The sequence below is a fragment of the Rana temporaria genome, chromosome 7, assembly GCF_905171775.1.
Source record: "Rana temporaria chromosome 7, aRanTem1.1, whole genome shotgun sequence".
Taxonomy (NCBI): domain Eukaryota; kingdom Metazoa; phylum Chordata; class Amphibia; order Anura; family Ranidae; genus Rana; species Rana temporaria.
In genome coordinates this window covers 172,142,911-172,164,672 of record NC_053495.1, presented here as the reverse complement: position 1 = coordinate 172,164,672, position 21,762 = coordinate 172,142,911, and the positions used below count along the sequence as shown (strand labels likewise).

Here is a 21,762-nt window from a genome sequence, read left to right as displayed (position 1 = left end):
CGCTCCCAATGACGTCGCTAGGACGTCATTGGTTTCGGCGTGAGCGTAACTTGCGACGAGCGGTTTTGTGAATCGACGTACGCAAAACGACGTAAAAAAAAGAAATTCGACGCGGGAACGACGGCCATACTTAACATTGGCTGCGCCTCAAAGAAGCAGGGGTAAGTATACGCCGGGAAAACACTTACGTAAACGACGTAAAGTGACTGCGTCGGGCCCACGTACGTTCGTGAAGTGGCGTATCTCGCTGATTTACATATCGTCGCCGTAAATCAGCGAGAACGCCCCCAGCGGCCATTTTAAAATTGCAGTTAAGATCCGACGGTGTAACACAGTTACACCTGTCGGATCTTAGGCATATCTATGCGTAACTGATTCTATGAATCCGTCGCATAGATACGACCGGCCTAACTCAGAGATACGACGGTGTATCAGGAGATACGCCGTTGTATCTCTCTCTGAATCTGGCCCTACGTGTCTACAAATAGATAAATATGTGAGATGTCAATTAGGTTACAACTGTTTATAGCACAGAATTTGAAACAAAAGTTATTTTGGTCCCAATCAGCATAGCCCAAGCCTAAATTACTTTTTTTGGAGGTTTATTTATAGACTTCTATAAATGTAGATCAGATGGAGGGAAAGTGCTGAAGACGGAGGAGGAGGACAACTTCTAAAGAAGAAATGAATCTGAATTACTGGGGATACGATTTGCAAAGCAGGTATCCCAGATGTCATGTTAAAGGGGTTGTAAAGGTACAAATCTTTTTTTCCTAAATAGCTTCCCTTACCTTAGTGCAGTCCTCCTTCACTTACCTCATCCTTCCATTTTGCTTTTAAATGTCCTCATTTCTTCTGAGAAATCCTCACTTCCTGTTCTTCTGTCTGTAACTCCACACAGTAATGCAAGGCTTTCTCCCTGGTGTGGAGTGTCGTGCTCGCCCCCTCCCTTAGACTACAGGAGAGTCAGGATGCTCTCTACGTTGCAGATAGAGAAAGGAGCTGTGTGTTAGTGGGCGTCCTGATTCGCCTATAGTCCAAGGGAGGGGGCGAGCATGACACTCCACACCAGGGAGAAAGCCTTGTATTACTGTGTGGAGTTACAGACACAAGAACAGGAAGTGAGGATTTCTCAGAAGAAATACGGACATTTAAATGCAAAATGGAAGGATGAGGTAAGTGAAGGAGGACTGCACTAAGGTAAAGGAAGCTATTTAGGGGGTAAAAAATTGTACCTTTACAACCCCTGTAACCCAACAGACACACTTACACAGGATAACATAATTTACAATGGCATCCTTACATAAATTCTCTTTTCCGAGAGTCAAGGGACTCACCTTTCCCATCTTCTCCTTGTTTTTCTTATTCTCGGCTTCCGATGCAGCTGCTCTCCTGTGGTTTTGCTCAGCTCTCCCCCTCCCATCCATTCCTGAAGAGTTCTTGTTATCATTGCTGGCTGGCCGGTATTCCCATTCCACATATACGTCTTCAGAAATGCCCTTTAGATGGTAATCATCCAACCTCTTAGGTTCAAAGCCTTCTATCTATTGCCCAAGAGGGGATTAAATAAAATAGAAAAAATATATATATTATACAGCTATGCAAATTACACATTAAACAGAATAGAATCAAAGCTAAAAGCACAAAATATATTTCTACAAATAGAACCTATTAACAATTTTGACTTGCTGTGTGCCCCTGAGAGCTAAACTATAATGTAATCCAGTGGATCCACTAAAGCAGAAACTTAAAATATTTTCTTTAAAATAATTTTAATGAACAGGTTTATCAATATAGGTTATACAGAGGCAGGGTTGCTGTTAAAACTCATGGGGGCCCCATACAGCCTACCTGACAGATCCCCCCCCCCCCCCCCGGATAAAAGTGACTGAGGACAAACATCCATCAGTCCCTTTCTCTACAGCCTCAGCTGCACAGATGAATGAATAGGAAGCGATCTGAGGCTTCCTGCTCATTCACAAACTGAAGCATAGTGTACAGAGTTTACTAGGCTTCAGTTATGAATGGACACAGGAGTGATTGGTACTGATCGCTCACTGTGTTCATTCGGGAAAAGAAGGGACCAGTAAAGGGCATCCCCCTGTGTGCCCATAGCACCCCCCCCCCCCCCGTCCCACATCTTACCTTTAAAACAAAAAGTGGGTATACTGCGCTGCTTATAAGAATGTGAGACCAGCTGCCAACATAGCTAATATAGACAAATCAGCAAAACAAAAGTAAAAAACAAAAATGTAGCGCTACGGTCAATAACATATAAGATATTGTGAAATAGTGATTATTCCTGTAAGAAATGTAATTATATCACATGGAAATTCCTAATGGATTTTCATATTCAGGTGAAGAAAAAAAGTCCAATATGTGCAATAAAGTCCATATAAATCACCACGTGTGAAATGGAGCAAATCTTGATAGTACTCCAACTATGTATATTCAAATGTGAATGAACACCGCCACCAATAAGGGTAAATGGAGGCTTACCAGAGCTGATGGACTCGAGCTGACATACGTCACTACAAGTCTGATTAGGCTTATAGTACTAATATAGTACACAGGATCAGATGATGCACATATCCAGGGCCTTGGATTAGAAGTCAGATGCTGTCAATTCATGTAAATCAATACAACGAGAAAGCCTTTGATCCATAGAGCTCCGCAGTGAGCCGGGTATTCAGAGAAGGCAAGGGAAGAAAGATAGCCACATAGCGTAATCCAGTAAAAAACTATGTAATTTATTTAAAAAATCAAGTACCCTCACATGTATCCTGAATTAAAATCGCATGACCCCAGATGATGTGTTATTAACCCCTTCCCGACCGCCGCATGTACATATACGTCGGCAGAATGGCACGTACAGGCACATTGGCGTACCTGTACGTCCCTGCCTAGACTTGCGGCGGTCGGGTCCCCTCGGGGAGCGATCCGGGACGACGGCGCGGCTATTTGTTTATAGCCGCTCCGTCGCGATCGCTCCCCGGAGCTGAAGAACGGGGAGAGCCGTGTGTAAACGCGGCTTCCCCGTGCTTCACTATGGCGCTGCATCGATCGAGTGATCCCTTATATAGGGAGACTCGATCGATGACGTCATTCCTACAGCCACACCCCCCTACAGTTGTAAACACACACACAGTGTACACCAAATCCTACAGCGCCCCCTGTGGTTAACTCCCAAACTGCAACTGTCATTTTCACAATAAAGAATGCAATTTAAATGCATTTTTTGCTGTGAAAATGACAAAAATCCCAAAAATGTGTCAAAATTGTCCGAAGTGTCCGCCATAATGTCGCAGTCACGAAAAAAATCGCTGATCGCCGCCATTAGTAGTAAAAAAAAAAAAAATTCATAAAAATGCAATAAAACTATCCCCTATTTTGTAAACGCTATAAATTTTGCGCAAACCAATCGATAAACGCTTATTGCGATTTTTTTTACCAAAAATAGGTACAAGAATACGTATCGCCCTAAACTGAGGAAAAAAAAAATTATATATATGTTTTTGGGGGATATTTATTATAGCAAAAAGTAAAAAATATTGCATTTTTTTCAAAATTGTCGCTCTATTTTTGTTTATAGCGCAAAAAATAAAAACCGCCGAGGTGATCAAATACCACCAAAAGAAAGCTCTATTTGTGGGGAAAAAAGGACACCAATTTTGTTTGGGAGCCACGTCGCACGACCGCGCAATTGTCTGTTAAAGCGACGCAGTCCCAAACTGTAAAAACACCTTGGGTCTTTGGGCAGCAATATGGTCCGGGGGTTAAGTGGTTAACACGAAACGTTGGGTCGTCTCCACTGCCGCCTCAAACCATTTTCTATCATGCAAATTTAATTCAGGATACATGTGAGTGTACTTGATTTTTTAAATAAATTACATAGTTTTTTACTGGATTACGCTATGTGGCTATCTTTCTTCCCTTGCCTTCTCTGAATACCCGGCTCACTGCGGAGCTCTATGGATCAAAGGCTTTCTCGTATTGATTTACATGAATTGACAGCATCTGACTTCTAATCCAAGGCCCTGGATATGTGCATCATCTGATCCTGTGTACTATATTAGTACTATAAGCCTAATCAGACTTGTAGTGACGTATGTCAGTTCGAGTCCATCAGCTCTGGTAAGCCTCCATTTACCCTTATTGGTGGCGGTGTTCATTCACATTTGAATATACATTGGCCCAGATTCAAGAAGCACTTGCGCCCGCGCAACCATAGGTTGCGCGGCGCAAGGGCTTACTTGCTCCGGTGTAACGAGTGCTCCTGATTCAGGAACCTCGTTACACCGACTGCAGCCTAGGATATGACAGACATAAGCCTCCTTATGCCTTCATATCCCAGGCTGCATTCTTGCGTTGGCCGCTAGGGGGCGCGGCCATTGTGATCGGCGTATAGTATGCAAATTGCATACTACCACCGATTCACAAAAGTTGCGCGGGCCCTGCGCACGCAAGGTACGGAGTTTCCGTACGGCGACTTTAGCGCAAGGTTGCTCCTGCTATAGCAGGGGCAACCTATGCTAAAGTATAGCTGCGCTTCCCGCTCGTGAAATTTAAATTTCACGTCGTTTACGTAAGTGATTCGTGAATGGCGCTGGACGCCATTCACGTTCACTTAGAAGCAAATGACGTCCTTGCGACGTCATTTGCCGCAATGCACGTCGGGAAAGTTTCCCGACGGAGCATGCGCTGTTCGCTCGGCGCGGGAGCGCGCCTAATTTAAATGATTCCCGCCCCGGGATCATTTACATTAGGCAGCCGTACGCCCGGCTGTTTAGCATATCGCCCGCGCAATTTACGGAGCTACTGCTCCGTGAATCGCGGGCATTTCAAAATATTTGCGTGGGCGCAGAGCAAAACTCGTTGCCCTGTGCCCACGCAAATATTGCACGGATCTACTTGAATCTGGGCCATAGTTGGAGTACTATCAAGATTTGCTCCATTTCACACGTGGTGATTTATATGGACTTTATTGCACATATTGGACTTTTTTTCTTCACCTGAATATGAAAATCCATTAGGAATTTCCATGTGATATAATTACATTTCTTACAGGAATAATCACTATTTCACAATATCTTATATGTTATTGACCGTAGCGCTACATTTTTGTTTTTTACTTTTTTCCACATCTTACCTTTAGCATGCCTGAAGAGCCTATGCAAATAATGACTTTTTGCACATTGGTATTGGTATTTGCATAGGACTAGACAGCTCCCCTTACCTACAGTGCTTGGGCCTGGTGATAGGATGTGCAAGCACTAAGGGCCAGATCCACAGCCAGCCGCCGTAACTTAAATATTCCCATTTAAGTTACACTGCCGCAAAATTTCTACCTAAGTGCCCGATCCACAAAGCACTTACCTAGAAATTTTCGGCTGTGTAACTTAAATCTGGCCGGCGCAAGGCGTTCCTATTCAAATGGGGCGAGTCCCATTTAAATTAGGCTCGCTCCCGCGCCGGACGTACTGCGCATGCTCACGACGTCATTTTCCCGACGTGCTTTGCGCGGTTTTACGTTGCGCCGGGTTTTGAGAATCGCGACGGGCGTAAAAAAGAAAAATACGAGTTGCGGCGGGAAAAAAAACAATTTGAAAAAAAAAGACGGCGACGCGGGATAGAAGGGTCTACTTTTACAAGGCCTAAACAGTTTAGGCCTTGTAAAAGCAGCCCTAATTTTGCGTTTGCAAACTAATACTTACGAAGAAAAAACGAAGCGTAAAAGCTTTGTGGATCTCCGTAAGTGCTAATTTGCATACCCGAAGCGGCATATCGACGAGAAATGCCCCCAGCGGCGGCCGAGGTACTGCATCTTAAGATCCGACAGTGTAAGTCCCTTGCACATGTCGGATCTTCTGCCTATCTATGGTAAACTGATTCTGTGGATCAGTTCCATAGATAGAAACAGGGATACGACGGCGTATCAGTAGATACGCCGTCGTACCCCGTTTGTGGATCTGGCCCTAAGTGTAGGATTGGACGGGGCATTCACAAAATTTGCAGCAACAATCCATAGGGGAGGCAGACACAGTAATGACAAGACGTGGGCCTAGAGAGTGCCTGCTATACAGATGTGGGCTTACTTTGCCCTTTAGCAGCATTTAATAGATGTACCGGTAGTTGAAAGAAGATCTGCAGCCTGAGATATTACATTGTTCCGGTAGCAAATTCACAAAAGACTAAACCCTGTGCGCTTCTATTTGCATGCAATCTCGCTATCTGTTGACCACAGCAGTAAAGGGCCGCAAGAGGCAAAAGGGAATGTGCAGAAGCTGTAACTATATTAACAGTAGTAAATAGGGGCCGATGCTCAACATTCAATACAAGTATTGCAGATTTGTTAACAGCAGATGTACTAAACAAAATATAAAATGACTATGTACAGTACTTAATTAATAAAAATATCAAAAGGAACAGACAACAAGGAAAGATCCATTCTGACAGTGGCTTACCCAGGATCCCAGATATGCTGGAAGGATTGGTGGCTTTCTTTTTTGGAGGAAAAATACCACCATTAAGGCAAAAGAGTAGGAAGGGACTCCGCCTTCTGCCTGGCAGTCTATGTGACACAGCTGGAAAAGATAAACAAGATAAGCATTATTTAATTAGTAAGTAATTACCTCTAGCCCAGTCAGTCCCCTGTGTTGACCTTAAAGGCTAAGGCCCCATACACACGGGAGAATTTATCCGCGAATACGATCCAGCGGACCGTTTCCGCGGATAAATCCTCTCGAGGATTTCAGCAGATTTCTATGCGATGGCGTGTACACACCATCGCATTGAAATCCGCGGCGAAATCCTCTGGCGATGACGTGTCGCGCCGTCGCCGCGATTATGACGTCATATAAGGAATTCCACGCATGCGTCAAATCATTACGACGCATGCGGGGGATCCCTTAGGACGGATGGATCCGGTGAGTCTGTACAGACCAGCGGATCCATCCGTTGGGATGGATTCCAGCAGATGGATTTGTTCTGCATGTCAGCGAATATCCGATCTGCTGGAATCCATCCCAGGGGATAAATATCCGCGGATAAAGATCCGCTGGCGTGTACACACCATAGGATCTATCTGCTGAAACCCATTTGCTGGGATTTATCTGCGGATAGATTCTATGGTGTGTATGGGGCCTAAGGGTATTTAGGGCGTAACATGTTACTATCAACGCTGTATCCTGGCCTAGGCCAACAAGGCCCAGGCCTAGGGCAGCACTTTGCAGGGGGGAGGCACAGAAAGAGTCCCCGCCGGCTTGCGCTACACTGTTAGTGTAGCGCCATTCTTATGGGGCGGACTGGGCAGAGAGGCAAATTAGTCTAGCGCCCCCATAAAGTGGACGCACTGCTTCCGGCATTCCGCAACTGTGGGGGGGGCAGTGCTTCTAATTTTGATTGTCCTATCATCCTGGACCACAAACCTTCCTCACTGTGCTATATGTTTCCTGCTGCACCATTGGCCTGGTTATATCTTCTTAGTCCTCTCCATAGAATGATCAGAAATTTGTGCTTAAAGTATAACCATAGGCAACACTTTTTTTCCCCATTTTGGATAGAGTAAGGGAGGGTTATAGCCCCGGTCAGTTTATTTTTTACCATTCTTGTCCCATTGCAGATTTCCCTTCACTTCCTGCCCCATAACCAAACAGGAAGTGAGAGGAAGTGAGAGGAAAGTGTCCCACTTGAAATTTTCAGGGCGGGTCTTAAACAGCAAGGGGTGTGGCCTTGGCAGGAATGGGTGGGGCATATTTAAATTAGGTGGTGCACACGTTTAGTCAGGCCTAGGGCAGCACAAAACCTAAATACACTACTGGTTACTATGGATCAGCCCCAGCACCCCGTAGCCTCTCCCTTGTGACAGTGGGTGGAATACCTCTCCCTGAACCTGCTGTCAGATTTGAAAATGGGCACGGCTGTGTGGGGCTTAGCCCAAATAGCTGCGCTATTCACAGGAATCTGTGAATGAATGAACTACAAGTTACGTCTTTCACTGAAGCAGAAGGCTTGTCATTTTTCAGTGAACTACCAGGGTGCTGATCATAGGCGTGCGCAGGGGGTGTGTGGGCACACCCTAATCACTGCATGTGATGCCAATTCCCCCTATTGCTGGGCCCCCCCCCCCCCCCATGTTTCAGAATGGGCAAAGGGGCTGGTAAATATGTCATTTACCGGCCCCTTCTTTTTCTAAAATGAGCACAGTGAACAAACTCACCGCGTTCATCAGTTTGTGAATCTAGAGGAAGCTGTGATGTCATGTATTTGTATTGTATTTTCAGACGACAACTATACTGACTAAATGAAAATCGTATGATCTGGTGTTGTACGAGGAAAATTCTCGTGCTTGTCCGATAAAATAATATAGGATGATTTGTAGTGATTGGCTCTCGAAAGCTCTGTACTAACGATCTGATTAACGTACGATCGCGTCAAAAGCGGTATTTTTTTGGCTGATTTTCGGGCCTTTAGAGCGGTTAAAATGTGCAATGATCTTCCATAGAGACTGGCTGTAGCCAGCACTGTAAATGGCTTTAAAAAAAAAGCTGGATTTAGTTTTAAATGCAAAAAATATAGGATATAAAGCTATTAAAGGGGTTGTAAAGGAAAAAATGTTTTTCATAATAACCTGCAGACATTCTTTTCACTTCCTCATTGTTTGTTTTTGCTCAGAAGTCGCTCTATTTCTTCTCTGTTCTGTTCACTTCCTGCTTGTCTGATTGTTACTCACCACCGTGATGGGAGGCTTTACTGCGGTGGTCAGTAACGTGCTCACCCCCTCCTGGGAACTACATCTGTGCGGCAGGACGCTCTCTACGTGTTAGAGACTTCAAGAAGGTGTGAATTACTGGGCGTGCCGCAATGCATACTGGGAAATGTAGGGCCAGATTCACCAAAAAGATACGACGGCGTATCTCCTGATACGCCGTTGTATCTCTGTTTCTATCTATGCGACTGATTCAAAGAATCAGGTTACGCATAGATATCCATAAGATCCGACAGGTGTTTTACACTGTCGGATCTTAGGATGCAATACCGCGGCCGCCGCTGGGGGGAGTTCACGTCGTAAACCAGCGTCGGGTATGCAAATTAGGAGTTACGGCGATCCACAACGGATTTTCACGTTCGCTACGTCGCCGCTAGTCTAGTTTCCCGTCGCAAAGTTAGTCATTATTTGACCTGCCCTAACTTTACACAGCAATCGTATTGCTGTATAAAGTATGGCCGTCGTTCCCGCGTCGAAATTTAATGTCGTTTGTCGTTTGCGTAACACGTCGTTTGCGTAACACGTCCGGGAATACGGAAGTACGCTACGTGCGTTGCCGTTCGAAAAAATGACGTTACGGCACGCAAAGCACGACGGGAATTGCGCAACTGAGCATGCGCAGTAGGTCCGGCGAGGGAGCGCGCCTAATTTAAATGGGACTCGCCCCATTCGATTGGGCCCGCCTTGCGCATTTGAATTGGCCCGCCTTGCGCCGGAGGCCGCCGGCGTAGTTTTCATCGCAAGTGCTTGGTGAATCAGGCACTTGCAATGAAAACTTGCGGCGGTGTAACGTATTTAAGATATGTTACGCCGCCGCGATTCTACGTGAATCTGGCCCGTAGTTCTTACATGAGCGAGCGATGCAAACCAGGAAGTGAATGAGAGAACAGAAACTAGAATGCCGGAGGTGATATAGATGAAGGAATTTAATAGGTATTTACTCGTTTTTTAACAGAATCATTACACTATTCTGTCTGTCTACCTTGCAGACATTCATTTTAGGCAAAAAAAATGTTTCCTTTACAACTCCTTTAATGTATAGTATATAAATAATAACAGTAGATCATTGATTCAGGCAGTATTGCATTTAAGGTTCAGGAAGGAATTTGTTTTTCATTTAAATCAAATTGGATCATGATTTATAAATGTCTAATCCTTCCTCTGGATCAGCAGCAGATTTAGGCTCCGTGGTTGTTGGGTTTATTACTATAGTTATTTTTTTCTTTTGTTTTAACTCGATAAACTATAGTTTGAATTATTTGGGAAAAACAGTATATTCATCAATTAATAGAAAACAATGTTTACTTACCCTGGCCCAATAGCGGAACGCCATGACCAAGGCAATGAGAGAGGGCTCTAGTCTGCCAACAGCTGCCAGTAATTCAGTGGTAAGGCACGCTGTGTCATTTCCAGCACTCACTTTGCATGTTAACCCACTAGAAAAAAAATGAACAATAGTTTATAAACACGCTGCAGATAACATTCAGCAATATTAAAGCTAAACATGAGGTACACAGCTAAATACAAACATGAATTGCATATATAAGGGCCGTTTTACCTGCTAAAGGGTTTGTACAGTGCCTTGAAAAAGTATTCATACCCCTTGACATTTTCCACATTATGTCATTTTACAACCAAAAACGTAAATGTATTGTATTGGGATTTTATGTGATAGACCAACACAAAGTGGCACATAATTGTGAAGTAGAAGGAAAGATACGCTTAAATTGGGCTAAGATACGAGCGGTGTAAGTCTCCTACGCCGTTGTATCTTAGGGTGCAATATTTACGCTGGCCACTAGGTGGCGCTTCCATTGAGTTTGGCGTAGAATATGCAAATGACTAGATACGCCGATTCAGAAATGTACGTGCGCCCGGCGCATTTTTTTACTTCGTTTACGTATGGCTTTTTCCGGCGTAAAGTTTGTCGGACATATAGCTGGCCTAGTCAATGAAATTTTTACGTTGTTTGCGTAAGTCGTCCGTGAATGGGGCTGGACGTAATTTACGTTCACGTCGAAACCAATACGTCCTTGCGACGTACTTTGGAGCAATGCACACTGGGATATGTACACGGACGGCGCATGCGCTGTTCGTAAAAAAAACGTCAATCACGTTGGGTCGCCAATCATTTACATAAAACACGCCCCCCTCATCCTCATTTGAATTAGGCGCGCTTACGCCGGCCCCATTTACGCTACGCCGCCGTAACTTTGGAGGCAAGTGCTTTGTGAATACAGTACTTGCCTCTCTGACTTACGGCAGCGTAGCGTAAATACGATAAGCTATGCCGCCTGAAAGATGCGCCGCCCTACCTGAATCTAGCTATAAGAGTCCACCTGTGTGTCATTTAATCTCAGTATAAATACAGCTGTTCTGTGAAGCCCCCAGAGATCTGTTAGAGAACCATAGTGAACAAACAGCATCATGAAGGCCAAGGGACACACCAGACAAGTCAGGTATAAAGTTGTGGAGAAGTTTAAAGCAGGGTTAGGTTATTATAAAACAAATATCCCAAGCTTTGAACATCTCACAGAGCACTGTTCTACCCATCACCCGAAAATGGAAAGAGTATGGCGCAACTGCAAACCTACCAAGACACTCACCTGTGTGATTATATATATATATATATATATATATATATATATATATATATATAGATAGATAGATAGATAGATAGATAGATAGATAGATAGATAGATAGATAAGGAGAGAGATAGAGAGACAGAGAGAGAGATAGAGAGAGATCTTTTTTATTAGGGCTGGTTTGGCTCACATTGATCCACATGTCTTAGGTTACATTTAAGGAGCTAAAGCCCCTGTGTCCGCCCCACAGACATTTGATGCCACTAATGTTCCACCATGTGCTGCTGTAAGGGCTATAGGGTCAAGTATTAAACTTACAAAACATTTGTGAACACATTGTGAAAATAATGATGTTTATACAAATTTGTATTCATGTTATACTATGCAATGTATGATAGTCAACCTATGGGTCTTGAAGAAGCTATGCAATTCAGAGAAACATGTTGACCCTTGGAGAATTGAGCTACCTGTACACCTAAAGCTTATATAAGTATATTATAAGGTGTTAGAAAATTATTGCATCATATCACAGTACAATATTTCGATGATTTTATACTATTGTGTATTGTTTTACATTTGTTTTGAATTTTAAAACTGTTAAAAATAAAATTATATTTTTTTATTCTAAAATAGTTTCTGTCTTATGTCATGTCATTAAAGTCCAGTACTAGCAGGGTATAGCCCTGCTACCCCCCTTCTTTTTTCTACAAAATTTTCCTCTTAAGCCATGTACACAAGGACTGAAGGTCTGAAAACAGTCTGTTCGCCAGGAACTGGAAGACTTTCAGTCCTATAGCTAGATTCACAAAGAGTTACGCCGGCGTATCAGTAGATACGCCGTCGTAACTCGGAATCTAAGCCGTCGTATAAGCCTGCGCCGTCGTATCTTAGCTGTCTAGTTACGCCTGCCGCTAGGGGCGTGAACGCTGATTTATGCCTAGAATGTGTAAATCAGCGAGATACGCCAATTCACGAACGTACGCTTGCCTGTCGCAGTAAAGATACGCCGTTTACGTATGGCTTTTTCCGGCGTAAAGTTAGTCGAACAAATAGCTGGCCTAGTCAATGTTAAGTATGGCTGTCGTTCCCGCATCGAAATTTGAAAAATTTACGTTGTTTGCGTAAGTCGTCCGTGAATGGGGCTGGACGTAATTTACGTTCACGTCGAAACCAATACGTCCTTGCGACGTACTTTGGAGCAATGCACACTGGGATATGTACACGGACGGCGAATGCGCCGTTCGTAAAAAAAACGTCAATCACGTTGGGTCACGAGTCATTTACATAAAACACGCCCCCCTCATCCTCATTTGAACTAGGCGCGCTTACGCCGGCCCATTCACACTACGCCACCGTAACTTAGGAGGCAAGTGCTTTGTGAATACAGCACTTGCCTCTCTGACTTACGGCGGCATAGCGTAAATACGATACGCTACGCCGCCTCAAAGATGCGCCCATCTACCTGAATCTAGCTACATGTGTATAGCTTTCAGTTCGACAGAAGCTGGTCTCACAACTGCTGTTTGTGTCTCTGCTGGGGAGAATCACTTTTGACATGGTGACATTTATTAGTGTAAGTGATGATCAAACCAACAATTTACAGTTAAGCAGGAACAAAAATTGTCTCTGGACAGCCGCACTCTGAACAAATTGTAGCCTTTATTTAAAGAAGGACAGTACTACAAGTCACATCAAAATAAAATAAAACCCGACGGCTTATGCGTTTCGCACTGAAACTAGTGCTTAGTCATAGCTATGACTAAGCACTAGTTTCAGTGCGAAACGCGTCTGCCGTCGGGTTTTATTTTATTTTGCTGTGACTTGTAGTGCTGTCCTTCTTTAAATAAAGGCTACAATTTGTTCAGAGTGCGGCTGTCCAGGGACAATTTTTGTTCCTGCTTAAAGCGGGAGTTCACCCATTTAAAAAAAAAAAAAAAATCTCCCCTTAGCTTCCTGCTCGTTCGGTCTAGGGGAATCGGCTATTTATATTAAAATAGGTGCAGTACTTACCCGTTTTCGAGCTGTATCTTCTTCCGTCGCTTCCGGGTATGGGTCTTCGGGAGCGGGCGTTCCTTCTTGATTGACATTCTTCCGAGAGGCTTCCGACGGTCGCATCCATCGCGTCACTCGTAGCCGAAAGAAGCCGAACGTCGGTGCGGCTCTATACTGCGCCTGCGCACCGACGTTCGGCTTCTTTCGGAAAATCGTGACGCGATGGATGCGACCGTCGGAAGCCTCTCGGAAACCTGTCAATCAAGAAGGACCGCCCATTCCCGAAGCCCATACCCGGAAGCGACGGAGAGGATGCGTCTCGTAAACGGGTAAGTACTGCACCTATTTTAAAATAAATTGCCGATTCCCCTAGTAATAACGAGCAGGAAGCGAAGGGGGAAAAGTGCCCTCTAAGGGTGAACCCCCGCTTTAACTGTAAATTGTTGGTTTGATCATCACTTACACTAATAAAAGTCACCATGTCAAAAGTGATTCTCCCCAGCAGAGACACAAACAGCAATAAAAAAACTTCCTCCCCAAGCTATAGTATTCTTGAATCACTGATCCAGAACACATCTGCAGATCAGCTCAGCCTTTTCTTGCTATACCAGGTCAGAAAATCAAAGTACTGAAGCCAGAGACAGCCACATGACAAACATATTCAGAAAGGGAGGTCAGCAATGGCAGCCCTCCTGTTCCTTTTAGTATAGATTTCTATACAACAAAATACAGTCCGTTATTATAAAATAATTGATAAAAGGTATCTTACCTATTTTCATCCTTGCAAAATACAACAGGAATCTTTGCATGGAAATCAGACTCAACATCTATATATCGAGCTGGAGCACAGGAAGGAGGATGGAGGGGGGAGAAGAAAGAGAATTAGACATCAAAAAGGAGTAAAATCTTAGTGCGTCCTAGTGTAAAGTAAAAAAAAAAAAAAAACGCTACACTGAAAAACGCTATTGCAAAAAAACGTTGAAAGGCTCCCTGCAAAGCTACTGGCGTTTTTTATAGCTTCTGTGTGCATGGAGCCTTATAGGTGGTCATACATTGGGGTAGATTCAGGCAGTGCCGCGCATTTTTTACGGAGGCGCTGCGTTACGTTTTTATGTTACGCCTCCGTAAATTACTTGCGCTATGCTTGATTCAGGAAGCAGTAGCTCCGTAATTTGCGGAGGGGCTCCATAAAAATGGCCGGCGTAAGCGCGCGTAATTGAAATGATCCCGTAGGGGGGCGTGGATCATTTAAATTAGGCGTGTTCCCGCGCCGAACGTAGTGCGCATGCTCCGTCGGGAAACTTTCCCGACGTGCATTGCGGCAAATGACGTCGCAAGGACGTCATTTGCTTCAAAGTGAACGTAAATGGCGTCCAGCGCCATTCGCGATTCACTTACGCAAACGACGTAAAATTTAAAATTTGCGACGCGGGAACGATGGGTATACTTAGCATTGACTGCCCCTGCTAATAGCAGGAGCAGCCTTACGCAGAACCCGACGAACGCAAAGGACGTAAAATGCGTACGCAGGGCTCGCGTAGGGTTGTGAATAATTTGCATACTATACGCTGACCACTACGGGAAAGCCACCTAGCGGCCAGCGTAAGAATGCAGCCTACGATACGACGGCATAAGAGCCTTATGCCAGTCATATCTTAGGCTGCAGTCGGCGTATCGAGCTCTCTGAATCAGGAGCAGTCGATACGCCAGCGCAACTAAGCAATTGCGCTGCATAACTATGGTTACACAGACGCAATTGCTTACTGAATCTACCCCATTGTTTTTTAATATTCATCAGTTTTAATGACAATACTTTTCTCCATTCCTTTGTATGTCTATCTTTATAGAAGTCGGACAGAATTTTCCTCTACTTAAGTTTTTTTTTTTTTTTTTGTACCAATGCACTCATTATTATGAGTAATATGTTCGTCAATTTCTAATTTTGTTTAAAATTAATAAAATACATATTCAACCTTATGGCCCCTTTCACAAGGTCGGACCGTTCAGGACCTCCTGTCGGTTTTGTCGGCGGACATGAACGGCCGCTCCATACATGTCTATGGAGCGTCGAATGTCAGTGGAGACATGTCCGCTGACATCCGACCTGATCCGATCCGCTAAAATCAGACGGATGGCGAATGTCAGTGGAGACATGTCCGCTGACATCCGACCTGATCCAATCCGCTAAAATCAGACGGATGGCGATACGTCTCCATCCGTCCATGGCGGATAGGATCGGGTGAGATCTGATGAAAACGGACATGCTGTCCATTTTCGTCCGATCTCTCCATAGGAGACAGTGGCGCTGGACAAGCCCCTCCCCGCTCAGTGAGCAGAGAGGGATCTGTCATCCGCCGGCTCGGCAGAGATCAGCGGAGAGATCTCCCGCTGAGTTGGCGGACCACTGAAAGTGGATCCGTCCCCGTGTGAAAGGGGCCTAAAATATCAACTCATGCAAATGTTTATCTTCTTTCTTAGGTATGTTCATTTAAATTTCATTTTTTTAGCTCATCCTTTCAATTGCTACAGCATGATGATTGTCTTTAACCAAAATCAGTTTGCTTATCTGTGTTTGTGATTAGCCAATATAATTAGTAGCACATACAGAATTCGGTAAAATGCAAACAATTAACAAAATAACAAAATAACTGTTTAGAACAAAGTAAATGACTTACAGCTGTTCTTCAGAATCTCTAGAGCCTGGATTAAAACATCTGGCTGGTTCATCTAAAACAGATACAATAAAATTATAAAATGTTCTGGAATTATATACAAGTATATCATACTTAAAATGGTTACGAAAATCGTGGTTTTAGGCCTCTTTCACACTTGTGCGACTTGTCCTGCGACTTGGGACTGCAAAGTCGCATGACAAGTCATACCCCGTGATTTCCAATGAGTACCATTCATATCTGTGCAACTTCAAGTCACACCGTCTTCAGAGTAGTACCTACTACTTTGATGCGAGTTGAGGTCCATAGACCTGAAGTTTACACAGGCATTCCCTAAAATCGCGTCCGCAACACTGTGGTAAAATTGCGGCAAAATCACTCGACTTTGAAGTCGTGGTAGTGTGAAACGGGCCTTACCGTTGCTCATGTCTATTACAGATATTCTCCATGATGGAGACACAGTAAGGCCCCATTCACACCGGAGCGTAGTGTTTTCAAGCAGAAACTTGCGCGATTTTGTACAAAAGGTCATCAATGTAAAAAGCAGAAAAACGCCTGTAATCTGCCTAAAAAAGACGTTTGAGCTTCAGGCTTCAAGCATTTTGGAGTGGAGATGTGATCCATCTCCATAGAGAATAATAGATTTGTTTCCCCTCCAGCGTTTTGTAGTTTCAGGCTTCAAACTACAAATCGCTCCGGTGTGAATGTGGCCTTATGCCGCGTACACACGGCCATTTTTCATGTCATGGAAAAAACAAAGGGGCAGATCCACAGAAGAATTACGCCTGCGTATCTATTGATACGCCGCATAATTTCAAAGTTCCCGCGTCGTATCTTTGTTTTGTATCTACAAAACAAGATACGACTGCGTCTGGGCTCAATCCGACAGGCGTACGTCTTAGTACGCCGTCGGATCTTAGGTGCATATTTCTGGCGGCCGCTAGGTGGCGTTTCCGTCGAATTCCGCGTTGAGTATGCAAATTAGCTAGATACGGCGATCCACGAACGTACGTCCGGCGCATTTTTTTACGTCGTTTGCGTTCGGCTTTTTCCGGCGTATAGTTACCCCTGCTATATGAGGCGTACTCAATGTTAAGTATGGCCGTCGTTCCCGCGTCCAATTTTGAATTTTTTACATCGTTTGCGTAAGTCGTTAGCAAATAGGGATTTGCGTATTATGACGTCACCGTCGTAAACATTGGCTTGTTCCAGTTTAATTTCGAGCATGCGCACTGGGATACCCCCACAGACGGCGCATGCGCAGTTGAAAAAAAAGTCATTTTCTGTCGGGTCAAGACGTATTTACATAAAACACGCCCCCATCACATACATTTGAATTGTGCGCCCTTAAGCCGCCTAAGTTACGCTACGCCGCCGTAACTTACGGCGGAAATCCTTTCAGGATACCAAAAAAAATATATAAGTTACGGCGGCGTAGCGTATCATAGATACACTACGCCGGACGGAGGAATGCGCCGATCTACCTGGATCTGCCCCAAAGTTTTTCTCAACATGATTCTTGTCAAGCCTGCCTTGCATACACACGATAGTGAAAGAAAAAGCTTGAGCAAAGCGCGGTGACGTACAACACGTACGACGGCACTATAAAGGGGAAGTTCCATTCGAAGGGCGCCACCCTTTGGGCTGATTATGCAAATTTCCCTTCTCATAACTTGCTTCTGAGCATGCGTGTTTTTTTCCCCACCGTTAAAGCCTACACTCGACCGTTTTTCACCACGAGAGAAAGGACAACGTGAAAAACAACGAGAAAAAATAGAGCAGGTTCTACATTTTTAATGCCCATTTTTCTTGTCAAGAAAAATGCTCTGGAGCCTACACACAATCGTTTTTCACGACCAATTAAAGAAATGGCATTTTTCTCGTCATGAAAAACGGTCGTGTGTACGTGGCATTAGGGTACTTGCACAGTACAGATGTATGAACATCAGATATTCCTGGCAGAAAACAAAACGCGGGCATGGACTGTATAACAAGTGCTATGCTTTTCTGCCAGGAATATCTAACGTCCATACATCAGTACTGTATTTGCACATTTGCATAAACACACCTACAAAATTCGAGCTTTTTAAATCAAGAAAAGGGGTGATGTAAGAGTGTATTTGCGTAAACATACTGAACGGCAATGCAGATTTTTAAAAAAATGTTCACTGCTCTATATGAAGCAAGTTTGCACACGTTTACAGGCCCAATAAAAATAACAGGCTGCATTCAGTAAAGAAAAATGCACGAATGTCTATAAAACGTGGCATTTGTAGGTGTCCCATGTGCAAGAGGCGTAATAAAAACTTGAAAGAGGCTTTTTCCTGCCAGATTCAAAACTGACAAAATAAATGTTGCCAGTGAGATGACAGGCTGCCTCTCATTGGTCTGTTCCACAGAGTTAGGCCCAGATTCTCAAAGGAGATACGACGGCGTATCTCCAGATACGCCGTCGTATCTCTGAGTCTGACTGGTCGTATCTATGCGCCTGATTCTTAGAATCAGTTACGCATAGATTTCTATTAGATCCGACCGGCGTAAGTCTGTTACGCCGTCGGATCTTAACTGCATATTTACGCTGGCCGCTAGGGGCGTGTACGCTGATTTACGCCAAGAAATATGTAAATCAGCTAGATACGCGAATTCACGAACGTACGCCCGGCCGACGCAGTGCAGATAAGCCGTTTACGTTAGGCTTTTCCCGGCGTAAAGTTACCCCTGCTATATGGTGGCGTACATGCGGCGTACCAATGTTAAGTATGGATGTCGTTCCCGCGTCGAATTTTGAATATTTTACGTCGTTTGCGTAAGTCGTCCGTGAATGGGGCTGGACGTCATTTACGTTCACGTCGAAACCAATACGTCCTTGCGGCGTACTTTGGAGCAATGCACACTGGGATATTCCACGGACGGCGCATGCGCCGTTCGTGAAAAACGCCAATCACGACGGGTCACAAGTTATTTACATAAAACACGCCCCCTGTTCCAAATTTGAATTAGGCGGGCTTATGCCGGCCTATTTACCCTACGCTGCCGCAACTTACAGAGCAAGTGCTTTGTGAATACAGCACTTGCCCGTCTAAGTTGCGGAGGCGTAACGTAAATAGGATACGTTACGCCCGCACAAAAATATACCGATCTACGAGAATCTGGCCCTTAATGCTTTATATGTGTATGTGTGACAGGTACACTTTAAAATAATCTTATATGATTCAGAAGATTGTCTTTCACTATACAGTACATACCTTTGGAGGAAACTTTATGTCTATATTAATGTCACTTTCTTTAAATGCAAATCTGGTCAGTGATGATCCATACATTCTCAGGGAACATTCTAAAAGAAGAACATAAAATTAGGTTTTAATTTCTTTAGAAGCGAATAACAAGAAGGTAACATGTATGTAAACTGTTCATAAAATGTAACCACTGTAAAGTGAAGAACTGTAGTGGGAACTTTTAATGGCAACTATAATCACAGGTAGTTTTACTCACCATGTCTCCCACTTCACATTCCTCACCAGTCAGCGGACCTCTAGTCTCTGCCCCTCAGCCATGCTGTGAACTGAATGGGTGGCTGGGAAGAGGCTGAGTGGGCATCCGTGGGTTCCAAGAACAGCCCAGCTGGGCGGCCATGGGCTCCAAGAACAGCCCAGCTGGGTGGCCATGGGCTCCAGGAACAGCCCAGCTGGGCGGCCATGGGCTCCAGGAACAGCCCAGCTGGGTGGCCATGGGCTCCAGGAACAGCCCAGCTGGGCGGCCATGGGCTCCAGGAACAGCCCAGCTGCGAAAAGGCTGGAAGAGCAGTGTGGGCTTCAGGAAGCACCCAGGATTCGGTGACCCCTGGCAAATCGTCATTCGACCCCCAGGCTAAGAGGCACTGGTCTATGGAAAACCCTGGAAATTTTTGCAGCCTGTGCTGTGGATGTTCAATAAAAAGTGCAATGACAGAGGTGAAGGCTATAATAAGATCTAAGTGAACGTTTGCACATCCTGGTCTACAGAGTATAGAATGTGTCACATACAAATACGTCATACTTGGCAATCTCCAACCAACTCTGGTTGAAACAGAAGAAGGACCTATGAGAGTAAACTTACCCATTTGACAGTCAGTGTCTGTAACTTATATTGTACTAAAATTACTTGATTACAAAATACCAGTATACAGCTTAGGGCCTTAGCTTTTGCAAAAGCAAGGTGTTCAGCAGGCTTTGTAAAGCATATTACAGCTCCAATGTCAGAATGCTAGCATGTTTTAACACCACTGAATCCTGCTATTTGCTTGTTTGAAATGACACTCAGCACTCCCATTAAAATCCGTGTTTAACATCCTCAAACTGGACCCAAATATTCTTTCAAGGCATCAACAAAGCTGCTTGAAGCCTGGTGAATTCTTTGCAAATGCTTTGCATATTACCATTATACCTTATAGTCTTAAAGCGGAGGACTGTTTTTTTTTTTAAAGTGTCCTTAATAAAAGTCAGCAGCTACAGTGTTAGTAACTGCTGACTTTTATTAAGGACACTTACCTGTCCTAGTCGCCAGCGATGTCGGCCCCCGCCGAGGCCGATCCTCGATCCTGGCAGCTCCAAGCGCCGCCATCCACAGTAAGGGAAACAGACAGTGAAGCCGTACAGCTTCACTGCCCGTTTCCTACTGCGCATGCGCAAGCAGCGCAGCGCTTTGTGAATGGGCCGGTTACTTGTCATTATGGTTCCCCTATCCAGATGGTTCCGTTAAGGACTGCGCAGGCGCAATCCTTGCCAACGGAAATGTCCGAACCTCGGCCGGCATCTAGGCTCATTCCTTAACATCCCTGTGGATTGAAGGATGTTAAAAAAAGAGCCAGGAGGCCGAGCGAGCCGTCCGAGCGAAGCAAGGACGTGAGGTAGACTGGCCACTTTCCTCAAATTCCACGTCGCCCTGGATGCCGGCCAAGACTCGGAGATTTCCGTCGGCAAGGATTGCGCCTGCGCAGTCCTTACAGGAACCATCTGGATAGCCGGAACCATATTGGCAGATCACCGGCTTCTTTCTGGGATACACACAGTTCCCAGAATGCAGAGCGCCCCATTCACAAGAAGAAACCGAGGAAGAGAATCGACCGCGGAAGATGAAGAGGCAGATTCGGCACTTCCGCATAGCAACAGCTATTTAGGGTAAGTAAAAAAAAACTTTTTTTTTTTTTTTTTAGATTTTTGGTGGAAAAAATTTTTTCATCGTGGAACTCCGCTTTAAGCCTAGCACACACCACTAGGTGGGAGCCGCTGTACTAACAATCTGATCTCACCTGCTGTTCTATTGAGTTCTGACAGGAGGAGCCCCCCTCCACCAGAACACTCCGGTCAGCGCTCTCAGCCATTGGTTGAGAGCACTGACTGCGAACCGGTCAGCGGCTTGTTTTCCAGCATGCTTGGCCAGCTTCTGACCGAACCGCTGCCATACATTCGGCCCATGTGTACTAGGCTTTGTACTTGTAGCCTGTATGAACAATACCTTATTCTGCCATGCATTGATCAAGAAATCTACATTGCATACATTGTGTAAAAAGCCTCTTCAAAACCAACTGTGGAGTGGAGATGTGATCTGTCAATATATTCTGCAATGCCAGCTTTGTTTTGCAAGTAGCCCTGCACATGCAAACAGGTTTTAGCCCCTCAATCTGCTCTTTTGTCCGGGAGTCTTCACTACCCTGGAATAGATTTCCATGAAAATAAGACTCATTTAAATGTAAAATCTAGTCAAATC

General features: G+C 44.6%; 1 protein-coding gene across 2 annotated transcripts in view; it reads right to left on the bottom strand.

Moving 5' to 3' along the window:
- The window catches only part of TUT4 (terminal uridylyl transferase 4), a 115,727-nt gene that overhangs the window by 55,170 nt on the left and 38,795 nt on the right, over positions 1-21,762 (bottom strand). For both annotated transcript variants that reach the window (XM_040360467.1, XM_040360468.1), the window contains 6 exons: positions 19,263-19,351; positions 16,021-16,072; positions 14,115-14,184; positions 10,077-10,203; positions 6,465-6,584; positions 1,338-1,544 (listed from right to left, as the gene is read on the bottom strand). In XM_040360467.1, the coding sequence (XP_040216401.1) occupies positions 1,338-1,544; positions 6,465-6,584; positions 10,077-10,203; positions 14,115-14,184; positions 16,021-16,072; positions 19,263-19,351 (665 nt within the window). The remainder of the gene's footprint in view (positions 1-1,337; positions 1,545-6,464; positions 6,585-10,076; positions 10,204-14,114; positions 14,185-16,020; positions 16,073-19,262; positions 19,352-21,762) is intronic.